Raw genomic sequence first — 10,066 nt, 5'->3', positions numbered from 1 at the left:
GGACCCCGAGATCATGACCTGAGCCAAAGGCAGATGCTTAACAACAGAGCCACCCAGGAGCCCTGCCCATATGCTTCATTACTAGCTAGTCCCAGTTCCACTGAGGCATCTTTGCTGTCAAAGCAAACTGGGCCATATACGAGCCTTGAGGGCCTGCTGGGCTTTGTACATATTTCTCACCCCAGAAATACTCTCTCACCCCAAATTCTCCACCATGCAGCTACTCTCCACCCCACCCTCTGGGTGTCAGCTTAGATACCATTGCTTTGAGAACACTTCATTGACTCCCAGGTTTGGGTTGGGTGCCCTGCTAATGGCGTTCTGGGCACCCTGGACTTCTCCCAACTTAGCATTTACCACCTGGGTTGTGGTTGCCCATTTGCTGTCTCTATCCCTCATTAGACTCTAAGGTGTGGAGGCAAAAACTGTGAGTCCTCTGATTCCTGTTTCATGTCCAATATAATACAAAGCCTACCTCACAGAAGGGACTTGATAAACATGTACTAAGTGAAAGAAAATAAGAGATAAGGCTGAGCCACCGTTTGCAATCCAGCGTTTTCCTACAGCATTCTGACTAGGATCCTGAAAGAGCAGCCGGCAGGCCCTTGGCAACACCCAAAGCAGGCAGGTCACTGTTTGTCCCTGGCCTTGGGTCCTATTCTAGGATTTCTCCACCCTCCTGACCTGTCATTTCCCTCTCATCTTCTACTCCTCTCGCCAGTTCACTTTAGGGGGGAAAAAAGGAGTGAACATGGGTAACTAGAAAGACTCACTCATCCGCTACTTCTTCTAGAAAAACACATTGCTTTAAATATTAGTCAAACTACATGGAACTAAGTCTCCAGAAAGCTCCTAAAAATTAATGTGAAGAATTTATGATAGGGCAGAGAGCTGGAGGCAAGTAGGGCTTTCATGCCTTCATAATACAGTGGGTAGGCGCTTGCCTGCTTTGCCTCCCCTCCCCCCACTAACTCCTTCTAAAAGAAGTTTATTTATTTGGTTATTTCTACACCCCGATGTGGGCCTTGAACTCAGGGCCCAGAGATCATAAGGCACATGCTCTACTGACTGAGCCAGCCAGGCACCCCTGGTCCCTGGTTTCCCTAAGCACTCTGGGAGAATCATCTCATGTTTGATGCTTGACAACATCTTCCCATGATGGTCTTGCTGTGGTGTTACTCCATCTAAGGTCATGGGCTCCATCACTTCTGATGGTAATTGCTTGTTTGTTTTTTAAAGATTTTATTTCACAGACAGAGATCGCAAGTAGGCAGAGAGGCAGGCAGAGAGAAAGGAAGGGAAGCAGGCTCCTTGCTGAACAGAGAGCGGGACATGGGGCTCGATCCCAGGGCCCTGGGATCATGACCCGAGCCAAAGGTAGAGGTTTTAACCCACTGAGCCACCCAGGCGCCCCTGACGGTAATTGTTTTATCTTTAAGGTGAAGTTTACTCATTCACTCAGCAAACACTTAAGTGCTTCCCTTGCACGCACCAGATACTGTGCTGAGCACCAGGTCGCCCGCGGTGAGACAGACACCAGCTCCATCCTGGTGGAGCACGCAGTCCAGTGGGGCGGCGCCGGGGAAAGCACAGATAAACTAGCATTAAAAATGTGCAGGAGGGCACTTGTGTGGCTCAGTGGGTTAAGCTGCTGCCTTCAGCCCAGGTCATGATCTCAGGGTCTTGGGATCGAGTCCTGCATCTGGCTCTCTGCTCGGCAGGGACCCTGCTTCCCTCTCTCTCTCTCTCTGCCTGCTGCTCTGCCTTCTTGTGATCTCTCTCTCTCTGTGTCAAATAAATAAATAGAATTAAAAAAAAAAAAAAAAAAAGGTGCTCCAGGCACTGTCGAGGGGAGCAATAGGTCTTGCGATGGAGAGAGGTGCAGGGAGGGGACCTAGTTAGGATGATTCGGGACAACTTCCTGAGAAGGTGACATTCCAGCCGAGATTTAAAGCAGGAGAAGGAGCCAGGCCCCGGAAACGAGGTCAGGTTCACGGTAAGTCAGTTAAAAATAGCCCCCAACCTCTCCAGCGGCCGCACTGAACGTCCACGCCAGTAGTAAAGATGGCGGGCGGGCGGCTGGGCGGGGCGGGGCGTGCCCGCCGCCTGATTGGCCGGCGGCGCAGCGTCACGTGGGCGGCCGCCGAGCATCCGGGCCCCCGGCGGCGGCGCTGCGGAGGCTCCCGGGAGCGGGCGGCGCGGCGAGCGGACGGCGGCGGCGGCGCCTCCCCGGCCGCCCGCGTGGGCCGAGCGGCACGCGCGCCGAGCATGGCGGGCTCCCTGCCTCCCTGCGTGGTGGACTGCGGCACCGGGTAAGAGCCGCCGGCGCCCGCCCCGCTCCCGCGCGGCCCGCCCCTGCCCCGGCGCCGCGCACCTGCTCCGCGGCCCGCCCCGGCTCACCTGGCGGCCGCACGACGCCCCGCCGCGGGCCCCGGCCCGGCCCGCGGCCGCCGCCCGTGCGCCCCGCCCCCGCCCCCGGGCCCCGGGGCCACGCGCGGCGGCCGCTCACCGTGAAGGGCGCCGGTCGCGGCCGCCGCGCGCGCCTCGCCTCCCTCGCACCCCTGCCGACGCTCCGGGCCTCGCACCTGCGGCCGCGCCCCTACCTGGGCCCCCCGCTGCACGTCACCGGTTGTCGCGGTCCCGGGCCGCTGGCCGGGACGGGTTCCCGTCGCTCCGCCCGCGCTCACCGGCGCGCGGCCGCTCCGCGCTGGGGGCGCCGGTGGCTCGCGGGGGCCGGGCTCGCCCCGGTGCGCGCCCCTCGCCGTCTCGCTGGAGAACCGACGTGGCAGAGGCTCCATTTTGAGAAACAAAGTCCGGATTTGGGGCGGCCTCTGCGCGGCAGTTTGTTTTCTCCCGTCCCCTCTGCGTTTTGGTCGAGGGTTTCTTCCGAGGTGGCTGGGACGCGCGGAGGGGACCTCGCGGAGCCTCCCGCCCGGGGCGGCGCGGGCCTGGCGGGCGGGGCAGCGCGTCCCCGGCCGCGGGCCGCGAGTTCGGGCGCCGCCGGGGCGCGGAGTCGAGGCGCGTCCGGACGTCCCGACCCGGGCGGATCGCGGTGTTGGTCCGTGTCCGCGCGCGCCCTGGCCGTGATGCTCGCGGGCGGGAGCGCGCCGGGCTTGGTGGCCCTGGCGGCCGGGCGGGGGCGTCGCCTCCAGCGGGTGACAGCCCCTCTCCCGCGGATCCGCTTTCCTTTCGCTGCTGAAGCCCCTGGCCCCGCTTCCAGGCTGGCGGCAGCGGCCTCTCGGCTTGGGCCGATTCTTTCTGAAATAAGTACCCGAAGTTTCGCGGCCCCTGATGGTGGGAGCGGCTCTGCGACCCCGAACGCGAGCCCGCGTCAGACTGGCCGTGACCCGCCCCCGGTTGCTGGACGCGCACGGGTTCGTCGCAGGCCCCCGAGGTCTGGCTGTGTCAGGATGAAGGCAGCGGGTCGGTGGAGCTTTCCCACCTGTGCGCGTGAAATTTCGGCTTTTGTGTTTTTGGTCTTGTCAACCTGCGGAAATGGAGAGCATCTCTTGGTAATGGCCTTAACGTAATGCCCCCGAGCTTGTCCTACCTCCAATATTGGGCAGCGGGGCCTCCCTCCTCATTCTTGCTCTAAATGTCTAAGCCGCGGTGCTGACCGTCTGAGGTAAGCGGTGAACGCAGCTTGGACGGAACTCCAGTATGTCACCGCGTCATGACCCCAGATCAGGGCCGTTGTCTTTTGTCTGTTGCAGGTTGGGCAGTCTGGTGTAGACAGGGGCAGGGGCTCGTCCTTCTCGGTTTCCCGCGGACGCACTCTGTCCTGGAAGCGACTGTGCCTTACCGTGGACTCCCAGGGTCCGGAATACGGGCAGGAGGATCGGCCTCGGAGGGCTTAAATTCACCGGAGCGTATCAGTAGTTCTTATATTCCCCAGACAGCGGAAATTGTTCTGGACTTTTACGTCAAAATAGGACCCAAAAAAGGGTAAAATGCCCGTAAAAATAAGGACAAAGGAAAAAGACCTAGGTAGTCATCCTAAACTGTAGACCAGTGGCCACTGTGCTTGGGCCTCACATTTGACCTTAGTCTGCCTGTCTGACAAAACTATTACTCATTGTCAGTTACTGCAATTCTTGTCATCAAGAAGGAAGAGAAATACCCTTCTAGGGTGAAAAAGCTTTTTTCTAGTACGAAATTCTAAAAGAAAAATTCATGTGGAGCTACACATAATGAACAGTAGTGATTTAGTAGACAGTGTACCAAATACTACTTTTTATGGTAAATAAAATTCATCCTGGTAGCCATGCATTCTCTTCTCATAATTCCTGAGACCAGCTCAGCACCAGTGTGTATGGGGGGGATGGGTAATGCCGACCTAGGTACCTCTTTCATCCAAAGATAAAGCTTATTTTATATAAAGGGATTACAGCATTGCCTTGTTTTCGGAGAATATTCTACAAATTCTAGTCTCACTTCTCCTGCCCTTTTTTTTTTTTTTTTTTTAAAGATTTTATATATTTATTTGACAGAGATCACAAGTAGGCAGAGAGGAGGAAGCAGGCTCCATGCTGAGCTGAGAGCTGGATTCGAGGCTTGATCTCAGGACCCGGAGATCATGACCTGAGCTGAAGACAGGGGCCTAACCCACTTAGCCACCCAGGCGTGCCCCCTCTTTTGGTTTAAAGTTATCTTTATACCCAGTACAGGGCTTGAACCCACAATCCCGAGATCAAGAGTTGCACGCTGCACTGACTGAGCCAGCCAGGTGCCCCTTTTCTTGCATTTTAAAACTTACTTCGAAAAAATTTCAGATCAACTGAAAAACTGCAAGCAGAGTACCAAAAAACATTACCCCCCCTTATTTTTTTTTTTTTAAATTTTGTGAGGGAGGGAGGGAGAGAGGAGCAGGTGTGGAGGGAGTGCAGAGTGAGAATCTTAAGCAGACTCCACACCCAACGTGGAGCCCAGCGTGGCACTGATCTCACAAGCCTGAGATCATGAAGTCAGCTGAAATCAAGAGCCGGATGCTTACCTGATGAGCACCCAGGCACCCTTCCCTCTACTGTGTATTTTTCATCCATTTTCACCAACTATTAACATTTGCTTTATCATTCTCTGTATAACCTATACATATTTTTCTGCACTGTTTGAGAGTGAGTTGCAGATATTGTGCCCTTATATACCAAAATAATTCATTGCATACTAAGAGGGACTAATGTATAATCAGAGACCAATGATCTAAAGTAAAAAGGCCTGACTTTGATGCAGTGGCGTTCTCTAATGTGCTGTCTGGATTCCCACAAGCGGGCCCGTGTGTGCCGTGGACTCTTCTTCCTCTCCCTCGTCCAGCACTGCACCTGTCTTTCAAGTCTCATCCAACGGGACCAGGTCCTTAGCCTTGTTCTGATTTTCAGGACATTGAGATTTTTGGGAGCCAGTTGCTATGTATATTGTCCCCCGTGTTTCCCCATGACAGATGTCCCCCGTGTTTCCCCATGACAGATTCGGGGTATGCATTTTTGTCAGGAATATTGCAGAAGCAACACCAGTCCTTTTCAGTGCATCGCACCAGAATCTCCCCAGCCCCAGCATTCCTGAGATCTAACCGACATGTGACATTGTATGAATTTAAAGTATATGGCATTCTGATCTGATCTATTTATGTATTGCAAAATGATTACCACCATAGATTTAGCTCACACCTCCCTCCCATCACATAGTTGACATTTCTTTTCCATGGTGAGAATGATTAAATTCTAGTCTCTTAGCAACTTTCAGGTTTATAATACAGTGTTACTGACTATAGTCGCTGCACTGTACATGAGAGCCCTCCAGTCGGATGGCTTCAAGTAGTGATGCCTCCTTAAGTTCGCTGGGCTATTTGGATAGGCAGATGTCCCCTAAATTCCCCCATTGCATCGTTGGTTTTTTCCTGTGTAATTAGTGTCATTTATGGAGAGAGATTTTGAGATTATGTAAATACCTGTTCTTCCTTAAACTTTCACCCATTAGTCTTCATATCTGTTGGTGATTTTTGCCTCATTGATAATTGTACTGATGATGACCTGATTGTGATTACTAATACTCGGTGTTATGTCTACATTTATTAGTGAATGTTTTACTATGAGGGCACACTTTCCCATAGTTTTCATCTACTTATCATTTGTGTGGATTATTTTATTCAAAAGGTCATTCTTATGATATTAAATGGGTTATTATCTGTTGTTGGCATTATTTGTTTTGATGCTTAAATTGTTTGAGATTTGACCAATAAAAGCCCATTCAAACTGTTTTCTGGTGTTCTTTAGACATGTCCCTATCTTTTTTTTTTTTGAGCCTGTTGCTATTACCAATAGAGACTGCAATGATCGTCTTGCCTGTGCATGCCTCTTTTTGTATTTTTTGCTGGGTATCTCTGGGATAGATTTCTAGGAGTGGGATTTCTGGGTTAGAGAGTAACTGTATATGTAGTTTTGCTAGTCGGTGTGAAATCCCACTCAGCAGTGTGTATCCTCACCAGCAATGTATGAAACTGCCTGTGTCTTCTTACAGACTCACTAACAGAATATATTGTCAATTTTTTTTTTATTTTTACCAACCTAGAGGGTAAGAAATGATAATATAGTTTTAATTTGCATTTCTTATGTGGGAATAAGGGCATCTTTTCATTTGGTTAAGAGACATTTACATTTCTGTATTGTGTCTCATCGTTTCTCTAGCCCATTTTTCTGTGTGTTTTTGGTCTTGTGTTTCTTTGATTTTGGAAATATTAGGGTGTGTTGGAGGTCCACAGACTGCTCCCGGCTTCAGCGATCTGCTAGGAGCAATTCCAGGACTGTAGTGAAAAAGTACAAAGCAGAATCAGCCAAGGTTTGAAAAGGCACATGAAGCAGAGTCGGGAGGAAACCAGGAGCAAGCTTCCAGAGTCCTCTCTCCCTGGAGCTACACAGACGTGCTCCGGCAGCCTCCGGTTCTGACAGCACACCAAAGAGGCTCGTTAAAGACTCGGTGGCCAGCGTTGTTGAGGCTGGCCACGGCACCCCTGCCGTACACATACCAAATTGCAGAGCCCCAGAGGGAAGGCAGATAGGGGTTCAGTGTAAACTACTGTTAGCGTGGTTGAGGTCCAGTGAATGCCGTTGAGGGAATGGCAAGAGCCCTCCTGAGCCCACAGTTCCCAGATGCCAGCTGAGTGGCCAAGCCTACAAGCAGGGCTTCTAGAGAGCAGTCTTGGGCCGGTGAACTCTTCTGCACTTTGGGGCGTTAGCTCTTTAGGGTGGAAGTCACAAATACATGTTTCCTGTTAAAGAACTGAGATATTTTGCTGATTTTTTTCTTATTAATTTAATTGACAGAGACACAGCGAGAGAGGGAACACAGCAGGGGGAGTGGGAGAGGGAGAAGCAAGCTTCCTGCTGAGCAGGGAGCCCGATGTAGAACTCGATGCCAGGACCCCCGGGATCATGACCCGAGTCGGGGGCAGATGCTCAATGACTCAGCCACCCAGGTGCCCTCAAAGGTTTCTTAAAGTAATCAAATTTATTTATTTTTTCCTTATTGTTTCTAGATTTTGAGTTAGAGTTAAGAAAGTCCCCCCACCGCCCCATTTCTAGGTTATATGGTGATTTTTTTCTAATGGTTTCATTCCTTCCCTCCCCTCCCCATTTAAATCTTACTCCATTTGGAATGTGTCCTGGGATCTGGTATGAGGAAAGGACCCAGTTGGAACTACTACTGTCCTTCTTCCTTCTGCCTATCCCATTTGTTGCAGCATCATTTACGGAAAAAAAAACCCAAAAACCAAAACCCCGTGCTTGGAGATTCTGTCTTTATCATGTACTAAATCTGTCAGTGCAATTGTGTTTATTTCTAGACCTTGTTTCGAGTTGCCTCAATCTATTTATGCATAAGCCACCGCCACCACAGAGTTTTAATTACTGAGGCTCTAGAATGATTTCATACCTGGTGGGGCTGGCCTCGCCTGCACATCCTTTCTGTTTTTAGGGCTTTCTGCTAAGTTTTTGCTTCTTGTTCCTCCAAATGAACTTGCAGTCAGCTTCTCTAGTTCCACAGGGAGAATGCCTGATGGCATTTTGATTTTGATTCTATTAAATTTATAAGTTAATTTAATGAGGACCATCATCTTTGTGATGGTGAGTCCCCCCATGGAAGAACAGGGCATCTCTTTCCATTCGATCAAGTCTGTTTTGTGCCTTTTAGGAACACTGTGTTTCCCCCAGGTAGATTTCTTGTTAATTTTATACCTCAGTATGTGATTTCTGTTTTGCTCTCATAAATGGTGTCTTCTTGTTCTTTATGTTTTCTGTTTTTCTTCAATACATTAAGGCTCTTAGTTTTTTTTTTTTTTTTAAGATTTATTTTTATTTGTTTGACAGAAAGAGATCACAAGTGGGCAGAGCAGCAGGCAGAGAGAGAGGAAGGGAAGCAGGCTCCCCACCAAGCAGAGAGCCCAATGTGGGGCTCGATCCCAGGACCCTGGGATCCTGACCTGACCTGAAGGCAGAGGCTTAACCCACTGAATCACCCAGCTGCCCCAAGGCTCTTAGTTTTTTTGCGCCAATATTGTAAACTGCTACTTTGCAAAATAGGTTGTATTTATTTAGGTTGTATAAATTTTTTTACTCTTAGGTTGTATAAATTTTTTCCCTTGATCTTAAGGGTTTTCCAGATACAAAATCTTTGGCAATTAGACAGGGTTTACCCCTTCTTTTCTATTGGTAGGGACTCTATTTGCCCTTTTTTTTTGGACACACTGCAGTGACCATTACCTCCAAAATAATGTTAAATAGGAATGGAGTTAGTGGGCATTATTCTTTTGTTCTTACTTTAGTGGGGGAGATTCTGGTGTTTTTTTTTTTTTTTTTTTTTTTTTTTTTTTTTTTTGATTCTGGTGTTTTTAAAATAAGATGCTGACCTATGGAATGGGAGAAGATATTCACAAATAACAGATTGGATAAAAATCTACGAAGAACTTACCAAATTCAACACCCAAAAAACGAAAATTCAGTCAGGAAATGGTTAGAGGACATGAACAGACATTTCTCCAAAGACGACAAACTTATGGGCTTACAGACATGAAAAAATGCTCCACATCACTCAGCATCAGGGAAATACAGACCAAACCCACAATGAGGTACCAACTCTCACCAGTCAGAACAGCTAAAAATTAACGAGTCAGAAAATAACAGGTGTTGGTGAGGATGTGGAGAAAGAGGAACCCTCCTCCACTGTTGGTGGGAACGCAAGCTGGTGCAGCCACTCTGGAAAACAGCATGGAAGTTCCTCACAAAGTAAAAAATAGAGCTACCCTTTGACCCAGCAATTGCACTACTAGATATTTAATACGAAGGATACAAAAATAGTGATCCCAAGGGACACATGCACCCCAATGTTTATAGCAGCAGTGTCCACACTGTGGAGAAAGCCGAGATGTCCATCAACAGATGAAAAAGGAGATGTGATGTATATCTACAATGGGACATTCCTCAGCCATCAAAAAAGAACGAACTCTTGCCATTTGTAACTATGTGGATAGAAGTAGAGGGTATTATGCTAAGTGAAATAAGTCAGGAAAGACAACCATATGATTTCGCTCATGTGGAATTTAAGAAACAAAACAGATGAGCATAGGCGAAGGGAAGGAAAAATAAAATTAACTCAGAGAGGCAGACAAAACCATGAGAGACTCTTAACTCTAGGAAACAAACTGAGGGCTGCTGGAGGGGAGGGGGGTGGGGGGCGGGGTCACTGGGTGACAGCATGAAGAAGGGCACGTGATGTGATGAGCACGGGGTGTTACATGCTACCGATGCATCACGGACCTCTACCTCTGAAGCTCATGATACACTGTATGTTAACAAAGTTGATTTTTTTTTTTAAGATTTTTATTTGTTTATTAATTATTTATTTGACAGACAGAGATCACAAGTGGGCAGAGAGGCAGGCAGAGAGAGAGGAAGGCAAGCAGGCTGGCTATTGAGCAGAGAGCCCGATGCGGGGCTTGATCCCAGGACCCTGTTATTTTTCTGTTTTTTTGACTCGTTTATGTTGCTTTTATCTTTATTTTTTTTCCTGGCTTTCCTTT

General features: G+C 49.3%; 1 protein-coding gene across 2 annotated transcripts in view; it reads left to right on the top strand.

Moving 5' to 3' along the window:
* Window positions 1-2,206: 2,206 nt before the first annotated feature.
* ACTR3B (actin related protein 3B) overlaps window positions 2,207-10,066 on the top strand; it is a 74,302-nt gene continuing 66,442 nt past the window's right edge. For both annotated transcript variants that reach the window (XM_059396043.1, XM_059396042.1), the window contains exon 1: window positions 2,207-2,312. Coding sequence is in view for 1 of the 2 variants with exons in the window: in XM_059396042.1 (XP_059252025.1) it covers window positions 2,269-2,312 (44 nt within the window). In the remaining variant the exon portion in view is untranslated. The remainder of the gene's footprint in view (window positions 2,313-10,066) is intronic.

Source organism: Mustela nigripes, chromosome 4 (assembly GCF_022355385.1).
Source record: "Mustela nigripes isolate SB6536 chromosome 4, MUSNIG.SB6536, whole genome shotgun sequence".
In the NCBI taxonomy this organism is placed as follows: Eukaryota; Metazoa; Chordata; class Mammalia; order Carnivora; family Mustelidae; genus Mustela; species Mustela nigripes.
Note: the sequence above shows the minus strand (reverse complement) of the source record. Positions and strands in the feature narration are given on the sequence as shown.